The following is a 19497-nucleotide window of genomic DNA, read 5'->3' on the forward strand; positions in this document are numbered from 1 at the left end:
CTATTGGCAGGAAGACCTCACTCTGCCCATAGTGTGCCCTGGACAAAGTCTCAGTCAGCCCGATCAGAGCTGACACAGGCAGTCGCCTCGCTGCCCACGTCTCACATCTGAATCGGCTGCTACCTGACAGGAGATGTGCTTGACTTCTGGGGAAGCCTTAGGGACAGATGCAGGCCCTAAGCCTCTAGGCCTTGGCCACGTTCTCTGAGGTTGCCCTAGTTTCTAGATCCAGGTAAATATGCAATGCCTACTAGCTGGCATCACCTGTACAGCTGCTTTTACTGAAACTGTGATGTGGAAACTGCTATGTGAGTCAGAACACTGAAAGGAAACAGAAAGCTCTCCAGGGTCAGGGAAGCCAAGGGCAAAGGCACCCTCTGAGCCGCAAGAAGGAATAAACAAACAGGTGATCTCATGCTCCTCTGGGGAATTCCCACACCCCGCTCCTTCCCGCCTCCTAAACATCTTCTTGGACTAACTACAGCGCCAGCCACCAGAGCTCTTCAGCGGCACTAATCCTCACTGGGCACCACAGAACGGGAGTCCTCAGCCAGACACCGTGGGCCTCAAAGTCCCTTTAATTACACTGGAAGGGACTGAGGATGGTCTGTGGTCTCCTCTCTCAAAGGCCATGCAGCCGCAGCCATGCATTATAGAAAGGAAGGATCAACGTGTAATCCCAGGAAGAAAGGCATCTCGCACCTACCTAGGAAACATCATCCTGCAAACAATCCCAAAATAACCCTCCGGGCTGCTGTGCGCAGCACTCAGATGGCTACAGCAGCGGTCCTGACGCACCACAATGCTCACAGGTGCTGTTTTTAGAAGTGCCATCGCAAGCACCTTTTCACAGAGATTTATTTATACTGCAGCTATACAAACCTTCCCAGCACGAAACCTGGGATAAAAGAGTTCAGCCTCTTAGCAAGGTAATTGGATGGTGGGGGAGATAACACGTTAATCTAGCAATCTCTCTATTATAGAAGTAGAATAGAAATAAAAGGGAAGTGCATATGTCCTAGACCTCGGTTCTGATTACACCAGCAAACATGATTTTGGAATATATATCTAAAGGGCATTGTTGACAGCTCTTTCTTATTCTAGCCCACGCAACTGTCTTTATCTTTTAAACGGCCAGCTCCTGGAACACTGCTGAACTAAAGGACATTTTTTCAGGGAGGGCTGCACAGATGGTCCACTGTGTTCGGCCCCGTCTGCTGTGCCATCATCGGTGGGTATGTGGGAAAGCAGTGTTGGTGTCGGGGTCACACCCCTCCAGGGAGGCTCCCCCCCCCCCCACAGACACCTACGGAACTCTTGCGCTTGTGCGGCGCTGTGCCCACTCCGCATTCACAGTGTCTCATTAAATCTCACAGCACCGGAACAAGTAGATGGGATTACAGAGGAAACTGATGGTCCAAGGCAGGGGTCCCCAAACTACGGCCCACGGGCCGCATGCAGCCCCCTGAGGCCATTTATCCGGCCCCCACCGCACTTTCAGAAGGGCACCTCTTTCATTGGTGGTCAGTGTACTGTATGTGGCGGCGCCACAAAGCACAGTGTCACTCACGTACAGTACTACTTCCAGTGACGCGGGACAGACGCGTTAGGGCTCCAGAAGCGTTTCATATCACTTGTTACGGCTAGCAGTGACAAATATGGAACCAGACATTGACCATCTCATTAGCCAAAAGCAGGCCTAAAGTTCCTATTGAAATACTGGTCAGTTTGTTGATTTAAATTTACTTGTTCTTTACTTTAAATATTGTATTTGTTCCCGTTTTGTTTTTTTACTTTAAAATAAGATATGTGCAGTGTGCATAGGGATATTTCATAGTTTTTTTTATAGTCCGGCCCTCCAACGGTCTGAGGGACAGTGAACTGGCCCCCTGTGTAAAAAGTTTGGGGACCCCTGGTCCAAGGGGTTAAAGTCTTTGCTCAGGATCTTCCAACCCGGAAGTATTTGAGGAGTCAAAGCATGGGCTTTGGAGTGCAAAAGACCTTGGTTTAAATATAAACACTGCGAATACTGACTAGTTACAATCCAGTGTGGTTAGCTGCGGTAGTTGTGTTCCGTGGAATAGCCACAGAACTGCATTAGTGCACATGAACCACTGCTCCCAGGGGAGAGGCAGTGGGAAGTTCTTGCAAGCCTTGGGTTACAGCGTTTTCATCACCTGGGCAATATATAACCTTGCTTTATGTGGGTTTCTGTTTAAAGATGCCTCATTAACAGATACTGTTGATTCATTAACAGGAACTCATGGCCGCCACCGCTGTAGCTCATGCCTAACGAAGCTGACGGAATAGTCTCCCAAAGGCACACCGCAGCCTCCCTGCACTTAGGAACACCAGACAGGACCTCAGCGCTCGGCTTGGCCACTTAAACAGTAAACTCATCATCACTAAGCACAAAAATGTGAAGAATGAGGCACTAACTAGACCACAGAAGGGACACTGTTGACAGTGGGAGCTGAAGCAGGCAGAGCGCCCCCTTGTGCTGCCTCACCTGGGAATTTGTATGTTGGCTGACTCAACCCCCCCACCTCTCCCCCCATGCATGTCAGAAATGACCACAAAAAAATGCCACTAGTATTGATTTTGGTTACAAGTAAATATTAGCAGTGAATTCCTGGCACGGAATCCACAAATAATGAGGATTGGCTGTATTTATCTCTAAGTCTGCTTTCTCCTCTGTGTATCAAGAGCAGCTGTCGCTCCTTCCCCAGAAGGCCACCGGGAGCATTAAACGACCCAACACAGGTGTGGCTTCCAGCACAGCGCCTAGCTCAGGTGAGCTGTCACCGAGAAAGGTTGCTATGGTGACTGCTCTGGCAGGCTTGGCTATGCCATGCTCAGTGCAGTTCCAGAGCTGGCTCGGAGGTTATTGTACCCACCCGGAGAGAGTGGCTGCCCGGGGCCTGGGACGGGTTTCCAAGGATGCCTTTTCTCAAGGGTATCCAGGCCTGGGCCCAGCAGACACTCCCGGGGAGCCGCTGCCGTATGCACAGAGATGCAAATGAAGGAGCGGAATAAATGGCAGCTGGGCTGCATGTGGTTCAGAATCAGCGAGCTGGTCCCCGGCTGCACGAATAGCTGGATGGAGGGGAGGGACGGGGACAGATAGGAAGTGGGGGACAGGAGGCTTCCCTTCTATCCCCACCTCCCTCTACCCCCTCATTTCATTTTCAGGGGGTCTGCATTTGGGCTTTGGCTCAAGACCCTCACAACAAACCTTCGATTCAGCTCCAGTTTTAAACGTTCTGTGGAGCCAAGTCTCACTTTAAACTTTGTAGCCTGGGTCTTATTCACAGTTGAATATCAGGGCAAAGTCATGTCTCTTAAATAAAAAAAGTCCAGCCGGCTCAACACAGGTCCCTAATTACTCAACTGGAGCGCTAGTTGACTGAGGAATGATACAGATTTCGAAACTTCACACGCAGCTGCTGATTTTTTTCCTGCCATGGACTCGTGAAGCCAGCTACAGCCCCGGCTCTCTCTCTCTCTCTCTCTCTCTCTCTCTCTCCCCCCCCACCCCGGCTGCTGCGGGTGCCGAGCCCAGCCCAAGAGCCAGGACCCTCGCATCAGTGGGAGCAGGTGCGAGCCCGCCTTTGTTCACGCGACTCGCAACCAGGGCTCCTGCTTCCCAGGCACAGATGAAACGAGCTTGCTCGGCGACAGACAGGCTTCGGAAGGGAGACCTGCTCCCCCTCCTCGGATTCCAGATGACTGTACTCCGTCTAGACTGCGAAGCTAATGAAGTGGAACAGCTGCACGTGCGAAAGGATGCCCCACGCTCCGCTCCGGTCCCCCATTACCAGGCCCGGCACATGTGCAAGTTGATAGTGTTGTTTCCCAGACTCTAAACATTTCAATCTCTTCTCCCCATTTCCTCTTCAACGGCACAGGGATAATCCTTGAGCGGCCACGTGTCTGGCCAGACCAGATGGGAGCGCCCTGGGCCCCTTTTCCTCCGCGGACCAAGGTTTATCTTCCAGTCTCCCTATGGTTTACATTGCTACTGAAATAAGAAGCATGCTTGCTTTTAACATCCTCTGGCAAAGCTGAATTTTCTGCATTGTTCTTCAGAGGACGTAGCTGATTCTTCATTATCATAGAAGCTTCTAAAAGGCAGGCGGCACATCACAATCACTCATGTGTATACAACCCCAGACCCGGGCAGATCGTGTGCCGGGTGACCCCCTGGTTCTTTGCAGTAGGGTCCCCACCCTACAGGAAAGAGGGACTAAGCCTGTTCTACCAGCTCTTTCCCCCTCAAAATGGAGACGTCAACAGGCTCCTGACACTGAATGAGCCCGAGGTCTGGGACAAGAGGAGTGAGAATGACCTGACCGATGCACTCGAACACGGGAGGGCAGATGCAGAGGGATGACTGACAGCTCCCTTTCTCAGATTCACTGGGACTGACAAAAAATCAACTTCGTAAGGTGCCTCCATCCCCTTGGCTTTCAAGGATCTCAACTCTATGTTCCTTTCATCGGATGGATACAGAGCCCTGGTTCTGGGCTGCGAGTGATAATGGGCTAATCAGGTTCAGCTCCCTGGAGGGTCCACACACTTCTTCCTCCGCTGGATACAGCGCCACCTAATGGGAAGGCGAATGCTGGGATTGTTCCTTTCCTTTTTTAAATCACAGTTGGGGGAGTGGAAGGGAAGGGACTTGACCATAGTCTCTGCTGGGTTTAGATATAAAGAGGCGACGAAGTTCGGGAAGTCCACAGACTCTCGTTCTGGGTGTTTGTGTTTTTTTCCGACTAGGGCCTGCCGTCTTGGTCATACCCAAGTGTTTCGGGGCCTTGATTTCCGTACAACAGGATCCTCCTAGTAGCCACCCTCTCCCTAGTTTTTTAACCGCAAGGCAGCAAGTAATTATAAATAGTTCCTTAAACATAGAAATCAGCGGTTCCCAATCTATATTTTATGGTGGTGTCACCAATTTCTTAAAAGAAAAAAAAAATCTCAAAGCAAAATTCATTGCAATTTTCCTCGGTAAATATAGTTGAAGTCTTAAAAGGAATAATTTCATTAATAAGTAGAAGGCTACTCCACCAAGGCCGTTTCCCATTACTATGTACACTTTTACTGCTTCCCACACTATTTACACTTTTTCTAACTGAAAATACAGTCTCTTGGGATAGATGACGGCAAAAGGGAGTTCGGGGCTCCCCTCCTCATACCCAACAAAAGCCTGCATTTATAGAAGGGCCACAGACCCATCAGATATTCAAGGGTCACATGGAAAGACTTGAGACAGTGGCCAAGATCAGAGTGGCCAGACGTGTGTAGATGTTCGACCAAGGGGCTCAGAACCACACCCTGAGAGAGCAGTGGGGTGCGGTAGCCACAGCCCTGGTCCCGAGGCAAAGACTAAAGGACTGTGTTACCTTGGACTAATCACTTAACTTCCCTGAACTTTATTTTTTGTAATTGGCATGATGGTAGCATAGGTTTTGGAGACAAGACAAAGCAGGGTTCAACAAATCCGTTTCAGCCACCAGCTAGCTATGGACAAATTTCTTAATCGTTTGAGCTTCAGGTTCCTCATCTGTAAAACCTATCTATCCTGTGAGGATTCAAGGTCATGTCGTTAATAGTCATCTATGCTCAATCAATGCTCTTACCCTTACTGTTCAAGACGATGCCAAGTTCTACCTGTCCTTCTGGCTCTATCTGAAGAACAACACCCTAACTGTCCATCTTCTGCACTAGAGTATAAGCTCCACAGGAACTGTGTTCACCTCTCTATTCTCAGACTTGGTCAAAACACCTGGCATACAGTAGGAGCTCAGTAAAAACCCACAGAATAAATGAAGGAACTCTCTGTGGCCTTAAAAAGGCAACTGTTGGCCCTGGCCGGTTGGCTCAGTGGTAGAGCGTTGGCCTGGCGTGCGGGGGACCTGGGTTCGATTCTCGGCCAGGGCACATAGGAGAAGTGCCCATTTGCTCCTCCACCCCTCCCCTCCTTCCTCTCTGTCTCTCTATTCCCCTCCTGCAGCCAAGGCTCCATTGGAGCAAAAATGGCTCGAGCGCTGGGGATGGCTCCTTGGCCTCTGCCCCAGGCGCTAGAGTGGCTCTGGTCGTGGCAGAGTGATGCCCCGGAGGGGCAGAGCATCGCCCCCTGGTGGGCAGAGCATCGCCCCTGGTGGGCGTGCCGGGTGGATCCCGGTCGGGCGCATGCGGGAGTCTATCTGACTGTCTCTCCCCGTTTCCAGCTTCAGAAAAATACAAAAAAAAAAAAGGCAACTGTTTTCTTGATCCAACTAAGATCACATAAGTTCCTGCCTCAAAGCCCAGAGTGAATCATCTATTCATGATGCAAATCTCATTGCACCATGTCCCGTGCCAGGTCGAGAGGAAGATCACTGAGCAATAAGTGTTAAAAGGAACCTTAGGACTCAGCCCTCCTCCTGGAATTGCTCAAGTCACAATTCTGTCAAAGCCGGGGCCAGCTGGTTGTGCTACAGAATAGGAGGGGTGGTACCTACTTTCACAGCGTAGGTGCTGCCCGGGTCCTCGGAGCAGGTGGCACAGTAGTAAATGGCATCTCCCGAGTCACAACAAGGCCTGTTGCAGGTCAGCTTGAAGAGCGACCAGTTGTTCTCATTGAAGTGCATCTCCTTCTTCTGGCCACCCATGAAGAGGTCCTCACACTTGGCCACGAGGCGGACCAGGGACTGGGCGTAGAGCCCCACCAGCTTGGTGTGGGTGCCCTCCTTGCTGCCGATGCTGCTCAGGAGGCTGTGGAGCTGCAGCTGGGTGCTGCCGGTGGAGGCCTGGCTGGCCACGCTCAGCTGGGAGGAGGAGGCCGAGGGCACCCCTTTGCCCTGGGGGCTGCTGCTCCTGCCGCCTGCCAACCCTCGCGCGGGGACCCACGAGCCGTTGCCTTTGAAAGTCTTCTCCAGAGGCTCGGAAGAGAAGGCATGATGGGGGCGGCTCCCGGGGCTCGAGGAGAAGCTGAAGTGGGACTCCTCGTGCGCACTGATGTTAACTTCCGAGTGGCTAAGGTTCAGCTTGGGGCTTGCTGTCCTCGGCTTGGGGGAGCCCTGGGTCCAGAAGAAGCCATCTGGTGAAGAGGCCGCCCGGCTCACTAACTTCTTCTGGGGGAGGGGCGGGGGCTGTAGGGAGCCGCCGTGGGACACGTCCTCCGTGGAGCCCAAAGGGAACGGAACGGGAGCAAAGAGCTTCTTCCCGCTATTGGTCGGCGAGTGAGTCGGCTCGGATGATGGGCCTGAAAATGAGAAACAGAACCAATCAGGCTGGTGGTCAACGCTCTTCAGTTCCAGGGCCCCCGTGGGCTTGCACCTACCTATCTATCATGAATCTATATATCTATCTATCTATTCATCCATCCATTCCAAAGCAATTCATTTTATTTTTATTTATCTCTTGAAGTGACAATATATGCACAATGAAAAAAGTTTAAGTGCAAAATGGTGTACAGTGCCGACAAAGCCTTCCTTCTACCCTGGCCCTCAGTGCCCACGCCCTCTCATTTAGGAAGCCACAGCGGCAGCTGCTCACCCATCCTCCTAGAGATACTCTGAACAAACCAGCCTGTGCCACGGACACGTCCACACGAAGGAGAGCAAGCTTGCTCACTGTCTGGAATATTGCTTTTCTTCACCTGATGTGACGTGTTGGAGATATTTCACAGCAGGTGCACAGACCTATCTGGTTCCTTTCACAGCTATCCCATTATATATCAAAATATGAAAATACCATAATTCATTTTTCCAGTCCCCTCTTGGTGGACACTGAGGTTGCTGCCAATATTTTGCAAACAACGTTGCAACAGCAACCACAAACCGGAACGTGTGTAGTTTGGCTGGTTTTGTTAATAAGTCAAGTTTAGAGAGGGCACCTGCAGAAAAATTCTCCTTTACTGTGTAGTTCAATGAGTTTTGACAAACACTGTATTGATTTTATTAAAGAAAAAACAGATCTTCAGGGAAAGCGAGTCTTTCCTGAGCCCAGCCGTCCCAGAATGGGCCCATGGACACCGATTCTGATCGGGGAAGGTTCCCCGTGGTGACAGGTCTCCACAGAGCATGGGGACATTCAGAAACGTTCCCAGATGGTGAGGGGAAGAGCTAATCTAAACAGGACGGAGACCGCACTTTACTCTCTGTATCAGTGTATAAAACGGAGGTTTTAAAGGAAAACAAGAAGTCAGGTAATAAAATAGGTAAGAAAAAGTTATGGGTATTGGAAACAGGAAAGGGCAAATTGAAATACTCATTTCTTTCATTCTAAGAACTGACTGGAAGATGTCCCTATTATTTTAATAACAGCTGTTAGGATATAGGAAAAACATTGACTGTATTCATAGGTTGGAAATGTATCCTATAACCCTGAAGGTTAAACTGTGAAAGAAGCATGGGTCTTAGATGCGAGGGAATCGGTACTTCTGTGACGCACCTGTCATTTCGGCCCCTGCAGGGCAGGGCAGGGCATGGCATGTGGTGCTGCTCCACTCGTGCCTCAGCGGAACGGCTAGAGAGGAGGTACAACAGACACATAGGCCCGCGGCGCGTGGTGAGAGGCCCTCAAGGAAGCAAACTGTCTGTTTTGTGTCACCTCACTCAGAGGTACATGGCCTCTTAGAGCTGCTCCTGAAGCGTTAATAACCCTGCATGCCCAGATGGAGTCCCTGTCTGCTTTCTCCAACCCAATCGGGGACTGAATGGGCCCCAAAGGACAAGTGCGGGCATCAAGCCCCTCAGACCAACACTGGGCCTCCTCACTTGGGATGCTCCCTACAGAGGAAGGACCCTCTTAGATGAATGACCACATCCTTAGTGCTCACTGTAATGCCAGTATCCACGGCCACCATCACAGCCGCCTGGCCCATGCAGGAGCGCATTAGATTCAGACAGATGGTAATGAAACAATGGAGCCAAGAACTGGTGGGCCATTACCTTTAATCCTAGCTTGCACCCAGTGGGCAAGTAAAAACACACACTGGGCTCCAAAACCCACTCATTCAGCACTCACAAAGCTACTGACTTATCCGAGTTTCCTAGAATCAAAGGTTTCTACCTCACCAGCCTTATTTACCTCTGTTCCCCATCTCCTTCTCTCTGCACAAACTGGCTTCTTCTTCAACACTCCGCCATCTTGGCTGCTTCTCCTGGTCTCCTCTATGTGGCCTTTCTCTGCTCTCTTCTCTAATGCTAATCTCAGGAACCGAGAGAACAAGCTCCCAGTCTGCCCCACTTTACAGTTAGAAATCCAAACCTTTAATCCAATATACAAACAAGGAAGTCTCTGATACAAAGTCACTTATCTGAGGCATGATGGGATTGTACCACCCCACATCAAAAAGGGTGGGAAAGGCTTAGTCCCAAAACCAAACCCCAGGCTACAAGGATCCTGCCTGCCCACAGCCCGTACCCAACACACATTAATATGCACGTGGGCAGTGCCATCTTTAACAAAGTGAGCATAATATATCTTATCTGCCCAACACTTACCTTGCCTGGGGCACGGTGGGTGCTGACATCTATGCCCCAGCCGCACGGCCACTGGACATACACTAAGGGTGTGTGACAGCGGGGGCCTCCTGCTCAGTACACCCAGAATGCCAAGCTCACAGGAGGACACAGCCAGCACACCCAGCGTGTAGAACAGCGAGGGCTGGGAACCGACAGGTCTGTGCACGGAGAAGCCCCGTGCAGTGGAGGTGGCCGGCAGGACCCACTCTCATGGTGCCGTCCCGGGCCCTGCCACCCGCCTGCAGCCTCAGGAGGAAGCGTGACGCTTCACCCGCTCCCACACCTGCAGGAGGCTGCCACTCCTGCTTCCTGGTGGCTTATCCAGATCGCAGGAAGTTCCCCTACCTACCTGGCCCCACAGGCTACTAGTGGGCGGGGCACCTGCAGCAAGGCCGAGGCAGTGGGATGTCTAGCCCTTCCCAGAGGCCCGGGTTCATTATAAGTCAAGCAGCAGGGGCGCAGAGGGCAGTCCTATGCGTCTCCTCCCCGCCGTGGTCAGAATGGGGGCACACGAAGACAGCCAGCTTCCTGGGGGTGGGGGTGGGGGGCCTATCCTGGCGGATCGAGCAGGCTGACGCCCGGAGGCTATATAGGGTGTCAGGCTTCCCAGGAAGAAGCTTTTCTTCCCCAAAAGGCTTGGTCAGCAATGGGAACAGATGAAGGCTGGGTGGTGAGTCACTTCCTTCCTCCTCCTCGAAGCACAGGCTGAGAGAGGGGGAGGATCACTTACAAGCTCCTAGGCTACAAAAGGGAGGAGCAAGACCTCTCCAAGGACACGAAGAAGCCTATGCTGCCAAGCACCCAGGTGGCAAACGTGCGGGCGGCCCTGCCTTTCTGCATTCCAGAGAGCAGAAGCCGGCCCCACTGGGCTGTGGCCTCTCTGTTTATTTATTATCGAGACGCGGAAGATGGGGGACAAGGAGAGAGAGTGGGGTGTGATGAGCATCCCTGATAAATGCATGAATCAGAGCTCCCAGCGACAGGGACAGCTGCCTCTGGTCAGGACCTCCGCTTCCCAGTCCAGAGGCTGGGGACGTTCTGACAAAGCAGTTACTGACCCTCTGTGAGCCTTGTGCTTATTTTTTCTCCCAATCCATATCAGTTTTACCGCTTTGCCTTCCTTGTAAGGTTCCCCCCAATGCCTCCAACACATCCCTCTCTGCTCTGCTCTGAGGGATGAACCCATAACCAGCGGTCGACCTCCCCGGTCAAGTTTCCTTGTTTAAAAACTGACCAGAGGGCATCACGGTTCATGCCCCTCCCAGCACTAATAGTCTATAATTTCAGCCACTCCCTCCATTTTCGACTTCTCCAAACATGGATTTCATCTCAAAGCTGCTCCTGAAATAAAATACCTCTCGGCAGACGGTTATGCTGCTCCAACCTTTTCACACCCCCTAGCTCTTCCCACAGCTGCCGATGGTGAACTTCCCAATCCATAATGACAGCAAGAACCTTAGAATAAAAATCTGTGCACTTTTATCCCACAGACTACCAAAGAAAATCGAGCGGTTCTGCTTTAGTATGAGAAGATGACCCGTGTGTTCAGGCAGTGGGAAGGAAATGACTTTCTCAGCTTTCCTGGGGACAGTGGGGACTGTGCTGGTCAGTGGCTTTGGTCAGACCCATATCCCATAACCTCTTGCAAGGAGTCCTGGGTATTAGGAGGCATGGCCTCAAGGATCAGAGCATGGGTTGGTTTGTTTTCCTTTATTTCTTAGATGTATGTGTTTATCACCCAACAATCCCAGCATGAAGCCCATACTACTCAGAAGAGGCACTGCAGAAGGACTCTCCTCCACCACGCACTTCCCCAGCAGGTGTCAAGCACTACTTACAGGGACCTCACAGGGTGAAGTGCTCACAGCTCCTGTGAAGTGTGCACTTGACCCGTCCAACGGGGCATTCCGTAGGCAGATTGTGCTTTGTGTAGCCGGAAAGAAAACCCTGCCTAGTTCTCTAACAGGCACACCACCTTCCGACCTGAGGCATCCCTCAGAACCTGTGGGTCCTTGAAGCTGTTCTCCAGAATGTGGAACCAGAGTGGGCAGAAGAGCAGAATGCTCTGACAGCCCGCAGTCACCTTAGGACCGTATGACACTTCAGCTGTGAATATTCTTAGGGCTACTCTGAAACAGGTGCCAACATGTGGCCTTTCTCGATGAAACTGATCTCTCCATCACAAGTCAAGCAGGAGCTGTCTTCTCTGGGATCGGGGCGCCCCAACAGACCCACGCTGACTGTCATTTTCTCACTCTGACGTGGGCAGCCGCCTCCCAATTGCGGCAGCTAGGTCCTTACTATTTGCAGCAGCTGCTATACTCTGCACTTAGAAGAGCCAAAAAGCAGAGGGAACACATATGCTTTGACACTCAAAATAGCTTTAGAGTTCGCAGGCAAACCACTGGTTCAGAGAACTGTGCCTAAAGACATCCTGAGCAACTTGGGTCAACAGCCCATATTCGACGGACTCAGTCCAGTGGCCCAGGAGATGAATTCAAACAGGTGTACCTCCAGAGGCTGCGGTTCGGCCCCAGACCACCGCGATGCAGCGAGAATGGCAACAGAGGGAGCTGTCATCTTTGTGCAGGTGGAGGGTCTGGCCTTCCCTTTGTAAAAAACACAACATCTTGAAGCACAATAAAGTGAAATGCTGTCTGTCTACATCCCAGCGGTATTCTGCTGGCGTGAGATCACTCCGTTTCCAAACCCTGACTTATAATTAAGGTATACAAGGGGTAAGAATGGAAAATACTTTTCTGGGAAGTCTGCCTACACCACAGTTACACCACTGCAGGTTTTAAAAAATGATTCTGCATGCTAATTGGGCCAGAGCTCCAAATCCCAGCTCCTAAGTTTTCCTCCGAATTCCCAGTTCTGCATGTCAAGCCAGTAGTGACAACAGAGAACAACACCTGTGCAGCTTGAGGGCGTGTGCTTCCCGGGAGTGCTTCCAGTGGGAAACTCCACATCACACATGGTGTGCTGGGTGGGATTTTAAAAGGACCCAATGGAGGGGACACCAGTCAGTTCTATGGGATTTAGAGAGAAGAGAAGTCAGGGTTTCAACGATCAGGAAAAAGAGCTTAACCCCTGTGCAGAAACACAGGCCAAACGTTCAAACCCAGTAGTTTTGTGAGGTTTGCCTTATTATAGAGTCCTTTTCTTGCTGGGCTTTAATAGGCACTTTCATTGTTCTCTGCAGACAAAATGAGAGCTAAGCTCGAGGAGGAAGTGGTCAGTCCAGTTTTGAGCCGTATGAATGAACACTGTCAGGCTCCTTGGGCCCACAGCTCTGCCTTCTGGTAACAGCTGGGCCACAGCAAGTGTGGACTCACAGGGCAGAGTCCCAGCCAAGAGCCCCCAAGCCCCAAACTAGCTTTTGTGACGGACTATTCTCTAACTTCCAATAAAGTAAAGCAAATGTAATTTTCTTTCGCTTAAAAAACTTAGACTTCCCTCTCTCCCTCCCTCCCTCCTTCCCTCCCTCTCTCTCTTTATGATAATAGATTGTATAACTGGAAATGGCTGTATTGATTTATCCATTCATTCAGTCAGTATTTCTTGAGCACCTACTAAATGAAAGGCACTGGGAACAAAGCAGATGGAGAAAACCTCGCCCAGGCCCTGCGGCTCCTTCAATCCCCTCCTGTTAAAGGTGTGAAAACTAAAGCCATCTGCACAGGCACCTTGCCAGTTTCCCACAGGAAGTAGCAGTCTTGCAGGTTTCTGCCAAACCCTTTTCCCCGCCCCCAGAAGATGTGAAGGGTTGGGGCAAGGTAATGTTCTAGCCTCACGTGTAACTTTTTCCTCCAAAGGAAAATTGTGCAATCTCTTGTTTGGTCCCACAGTCTGTCTGAACAGTCAACGCTGAGCACTTGAAAAAAAAAAAAAAAAGCAACAAAGCATTCCTTCAAAAGGAATTCTTGTTTTTCAAGAAGGTAAATGTGGTCTGAAAATGGAAGCATGTTATTAGCATTTTACAACTGGATGGAAAATGTGGCATTGGTGAGGAGTCCCTCTGGACCACTTAATCATCCAGAGAAACAATAATCAAGACATGAATGCGATTTACATGCAAAAGAGACACAATGTCTCAGTTTGGAAAAAAGACTTGTGGAAAACATTCCGTGCCTACAGCCCAAGTGCACTTCAGGAATCGTGACCTTCCAATTCCCTCTTCTAACACCATCATTACGGGTTTTCTTTCAAATTAACAGTCAAGTGCAAAGTTAGCTCAAAGCACTTTTACATGCTACTTTGATGGAGGCATAAATTGATATCTCAGGATAGTTTGGTATCATGCATTTAAAACACACACACATAGATTCTGACACATCAATTTCCACTTCTAAGAATGAATGTCTCTTACAGAGATGCCCACAAGATGACTTCACTGTATGTCACGGGATCTTACTGGAGACTTGTAAGGGAAATAACGGAAACACGCACTGGTAGGAGAAGGGTTTAACCAACGGACACAATGAAAAACTAGGCAGCGTTAGAAAAATGAGGCAGATCTAGAGGGTGTGATTCAAAAGATTTCAAGGTATATCAAGAATAAAAATGCATAGAAATAAAATTTCTGTTATTTAAACTATGGATATAAATTTCTGAGATAATACAGAAAAAAAAAATGTTCCGAGTGGTGGTAAGAACCGTGATGCGGGTGTCTGGAGACTATGACTTTCCTTTCCATACCTTTCTCCATTGTTTGAATTTCTTTTTCTTTACCCTAGCTGTGGGAACATACATATAATTACTTTACCAAGAGTAATTGTATGTATTTTTTGAATGAAAATAGTTTCAACAAAGTTGAAGCTTCACTGTAGTGATCTTGTTGTGAGGACTCAGGCCACAGACAATATTAAAAACTGGTATTTTTTCCTCTATCGTCTTCATCCTTCAGTAACAGCCCTCCCAGAATAGAACCCACGACTCAATGCAACAGACACTGCTCACAGAAGTGAGGGCTTTTTAATCGTTTCATCTTCATTTTGTGAGCAGTATATTAGACCGAACCCATCCATTTTGGATCAAGTGCCTCACCCAGCCTATTGAATAGTCAGAAAAACACACTATTTTCAGGTAGGGAGTTTCAGATGCCCTTTTCAAGACTGTCTTTAAAAAAGTACTATTTCTTCTTACAGAGTGTCAGGTAACAGGCTGAGTGGGGGAGCAAAGGCTCCGTGAAGGTCAGGCTGTCACTTATTCTGACTGCTGTCTGATCTCTGTGGACTTACTGTCTCTCCTCTTGACAGGTCCTCCCCCCTCCCCCCACCCCCGCCATCTCCCCGGCTGATTTTCCCTGTAGCACCTACTGCCGTCTGACACATGGCTACTTCACTCTTTTATCTTCCTCACTGTCCACCTCTCCCCACTAGAATGCGAGCTCCACAAAAGAAGGGACTGGGCATTTTTTTCTTTTTTTGTCACTGTTGTATCTTCAACCTTTGGGATTGTACCCAGCATGTAGTTTACATTCAACAAAAATTTAGCAAGTCAACGATTGAATGAATGTATCTATTTTAGAAACCAATCTGGCATTATTATTGAGAAAAACAAGCTGACTACTATCAAGATATTTAATTAACTTTCTGTATTCTTAGTACATATCTTCATATGATGAATACCTATGATCACTGTGTACTTAGACCTCTAATCTAGTGTTTGAGCCAACAGCTTCAGCTCAATGAAGCACGTTTTAATCTCCTGTCCTATGGGGACCTGGTATCCATAGAGGCTTTTTAAACTGCTGATCTGATTTTTGTTATGCTAAACCAAAAGGTAAAAATCATCATAAAAGGACAAGAGGTTTGTATATTGAAAAGTAACCATTTAAAGCGCGAGAGTCTTCTGACGATTATTCCATTCGGCCCATGATCACGTCCCCTCGCATCCATCCATCTACTCGCTGCAGATAAGCTTGTCCCTGGCAGCAGTCACAGACCTGTCCGGACACATGCACTTCGTCCCTCCCACACCAAGCTGAAACAACTGCTTAGACACATTCTTCCTTTCACTGAGTTGACTCACTGTTCAATTGAACTGCCCACATGGACAAATGGGATAACAGATGTGCTTTGAGGAGCAGGAAATGGGATACAAGCATAAAAACATAAAAGTAATAGATACAAAAATGATATCTTGTAAACATAAACTTTAGACAAACTTGTTCTTAAAAAAGCAACAAAGTTATCGATTACAATTATGTTTCTTTTTCTTATGAATTTGTCCTTTTCTTTTTGTCATAAAACCACACAATAGGAGAGACCTAACTTTAACCATGAATCCTGATGAGTTTCCAAGAAGTTTACACAAGCTCCTATTAGGATACGCCCTGGAAGGCTGCTGTCCTCACCTCACTGTGGCCAGGCTACGCCGCGGGTGCAACAAGTCAACGCATCGTTCTCACTGCCGAATCCCTGCTCGCAAAGTAAGCGCCGAGTGTACAGGTGTATTACGTCCCTATGTAATATTAGAGGTAGATACTACATTCTGGTTTCAAGGAGCTTCAGCTTGAGCTAATTCTACCTCCCTTATTCTGCGCCCTTCTCTCGGCTTCACTACTGGGTGACAAACAGTAACAGAAGGCAGGAAGGGTGATATTTTGGCTACACAGTAAAAGTGAGTCAAGATTCATGGGACTGGAAGATAATTATTCAATAACTGATCTGTAACAAGCGGCCTGGGTTCATGATGAGAAGCTGAATGAAGGGTTTCTCACATTTGATGGCCAGTGGCTCCAGGTATTCTCTAGATTAATGTTTAAGAGATGTTAAAGAGGGGGGGAGGGGAGAGAGTGAAAGCCCTCTTTGGTCTCTTGAGAGTTTTAAAGCATGGTTCTGGGTATAGAGTGTACAAAGGAGCAATAGTTAGAAACAGTTTGCTCTAAGGATTCCGAGTCTGAAACAGGTTCTATACCTTCTTGTGCATCTGGGAACCCAAATTTTGACATGCATTTCCACTGAATAACTAGGCCATGATAAAGAAATAACCATCAAAATGCAACATGTAGTTCAAAAATGTCTAGGTTAGGTGTCATCATTATACTCATCAGCCCCCAGAGACTTCCTGTCCCTACCTCCACAAATCGGTCTCTGGGGCCTTGTACAACCCAGCCGCCGCTTCCCACCCACCCGACGCCCCTCTCTGCCCTGCTCCCAGGGAGGTGTGGCAGGCTGGCCTTTCCCCTTCCCAGTGTGCACTAACCCGGAGCCTCTGTTCCCCTTTAGTGTCTCCGTAGCCTGTAGAGCCCGTTCCTCCTCCATTCCAACCACACTTCAGACAGGAGCTGAACTCCTGTCTTCTCCCTGACCCTCCTTCAGCTGCCATTGATTTCTCCTTCTTCCGGAAGCTTTTATAAGCACTCATGTCCCGGGCCACCCAATTTCCTAGTTTATTCCTTCCCCTGTGTGTCACGTGTTTTACCCTTGTCTTCCTAGATAGACTTTACGAGCTCTGAGAGCAGACACCATGATTTGCTGGTTCAGAGAAGAAAAGTGCTGAGGCATTTAAGTTCAGCTGTGGTCAACGCCAGCTGGCCGGTGGCCGACGGAGGCCCCACCGTAGACTGCTCCCTCCGAATCGGCCACAATCCCAAGAGAGCGGGCCAGGGCTGACGAGCGCAGGGACTAACGGTTCACGGGCCGGGCCCGGCCCTCTACGGAATAATTTGTCTTGTGGAATGTTTGCACAATGGGATGGGAAAAGGAAAAAGATAGAAGCCCAGGAAGATCTGCAAAAAAAAAAAAAAAAATCCTCTTTGGCCACATCCCACCCGAATCAAGGCTAAGATATTTCCTGTTTTTCAGTTACAGCTATCAGAAGTTTCCCATCAGAACACACCACAGACTGACTTAGAACATATGTTTTTGTCTTAGCGGTACTCATCTTTTAGATGGAAGAATGTTGGTGACAGTAAATTTCCAATGGAACCCTCTACTCTGCAATTGCCTCCTGAGAAGAACGACTTCCACAGGAGACAGGAAGTCATGTTAGCACACGTCGCAAGCTAACATGCTACAGCCAAGTCCAAGAGAAACGCAGGAGACACACACACACGGATGCTGAAAGGGTGAGAGGATTTAATACTAGCCGTCACAACTCTAAAAAAAACCATGACTTCCTTTTCAGGACTATACCCAATAGGACACACCCACATATTATGCCTTACAGCTTCATGCATAGTGGGATGGATGGTGGCCTAATGAAGCTAGCATGCATGCTTTTCATTCAATAAACTTTTATGTAAACACTGGCTGTGTCCAACTGTGTGCATGTGTACACATGTGTGTATACATGCATGCACATGAGAGAACATGGGGAGGGAGGGAGTGAGCAACGGTGAGAACTTGTGGTTGGCACGTGCCCAGTCCCCTGAGGACTAACCCCGAGGACAGAATGGAGAGCAGACCCGCACATAGATGGCTCACTACCCAAGGAATCAGGAGCCTTTCAACACGCTTTCAACCTCCGCCTCCCCCCGCCCTGTTGCCATGCCAATGCCCCGTGTGTAACCAGAGAGCGCAGTATGGGACGCGGCACCCTGCCGTAGCGTCACCAGGGAGTTAGCGTCTCCTGCTCCTCCGCGGCGTCTACTTCACGTGGGGAGCAGGGCCTGGAGAGCAGGTGTGCCTCCGCCCTTCTGAATCCTGGTAGTAACCCAGGACTGGCCTTGCAGACTCAGGAGAACCCACGCCTCCCTGCCCAGGCCACGTCCGTTACCTCCATCGCTGCCGGTCCTGGAGTCCGAGGCCAGGCTGTCGGTGGAGCCCGTGGTGAAGCTCACGTGGGCGCTTCTGAAGGACGGGCTGAGACTCTCTGCGGAGCCCTGGCTCACTTTTTCCAAATCAGAGCTGCTCTTGTTCATTTTTAAAAGGTGCCTGAAAATTTTGGAACAAAGAATGAAAGGGATTAATTTGGTTTCTAGTCAAACACCAGGCCGGTTGACCATGAACCTACTATGCTCTTAAAACCCGACCCATGCCAGCAGGTTTTGAAAAAAATGCTTTTGGGAAGAGAGAACAGGGGCTCTTTTGAAAACTTAGGCACATAAATAGTAAAGTAGAAGATTTCCTGAGTGTGGCTAAGAGAAGCGAGTCTATTAAATTTATACAAATGCCAAAACCATCATTTGGGAACAACTGCCTTCATATTCTGATCCCGCCTGTTAAAACATTTGTGTCATCTATTACATCCTGTATAACATCTCTACAAAGAAACACTGAATATTATCCCACAATCCAATGTATAGAGATATACAGAGACTGGATAGTTTTTACCAGATCACAAAACAAGTGAATTACAAATCAAGACTAAACACACAGGATTTTTTTTTTTCACTTGCTACTCTCTCGTCATAACTTCAAAGAGTCTAGGTCAGTGGTTTTCAACCGCCGGTCCACGAACTGGTGCTGATCCGTCAGAAATTTTGTGCCAGTCTGTGAAATTTCTGGTGTCCCGGGACCGGCGGTTGAAAACCACTGGTCTAGGTTGTTCTTTGGAATTAGGGGAAACTTTATTTAAATTTTAACCAGACTTCCAGTACAACACCCAGACAGAATCATGTTAACATAACCCTTATTCCAGAACCATGGAATAAACCTGCCCTCAGGCTTTCTATGAAGTCTTTGTGTTGCATCTCTAAGACAGCACCGCCACCAATCAGGGACAAGTGTACCAAGTTCCAGAACAAAGAAGTCAGTCTTGGAGAAAACAGTTCCATTATTAGGCAGAGTGTTTAAGCTTATTGATTTCTCCTTCTCCTTTTCCAAGAGACTACATGAATATTCACTCGGACCTGATATTTTCACCACAAACTGAAACCAACCACAATCAATCCAGCTCCTTCCCTGTTGGTGGTAACCCAGATTTGTCTAGACTGATTATTTCCTGATGACATTCCTGTTCCCCCGACAGCAGATCTATATATCTCGGTGTCCGCTGTAGGAAATATACAATACAGTATTGATTTGGCATC

General features: G+C 48.9%; 1 protein-coding gene across 4 annotated transcripts in view; it reads right to left on the reverse strand.

Annotated features, from left to right (window-relative positions):
• The window catches only part of PRAG1 (PEAK1 related, kinase-activating pseudokinase 1), a 54061-nt gene that overhangs the window by 2323 nt on the left and 32241 nt on the right, over positions 1-19497 (reverse strand). For all 4 annotated transcript variants that reach the window (XM_066235355.1, XM_066235352.1, XM_066235353.1 and 1 more), the window contains exons 4-5: positions 18243-18400; positions 6507-7249 (exon numbers count right to left, since the gene is read on the reverse strand). In XM_066235355.1, coding sequence (XP_066091452.1) covers positions 6507-7249; positions 18243-18400 — 901 coding nt within the window. The remainder of the gene's footprint in view (positions 1-6506; positions 7250-18242; positions 18401-19497) is intronic.

This window comes from Saccopteryx bilineata, chromosome 6 (genome assembly GCF_036850765.1).
Source record: "Saccopteryx bilineata isolate mSacBil1 chromosome 6, mSacBil1_pri_phased_curated, whole genome shotgun sequence".
Classification (NCBI taxonomy): domain Eukaryota; kingdom Metazoa; phylum Chordata; class Mammalia; order Chiroptera; family Emballonuridae; genus Saccopteryx; species Saccopteryx bilineata.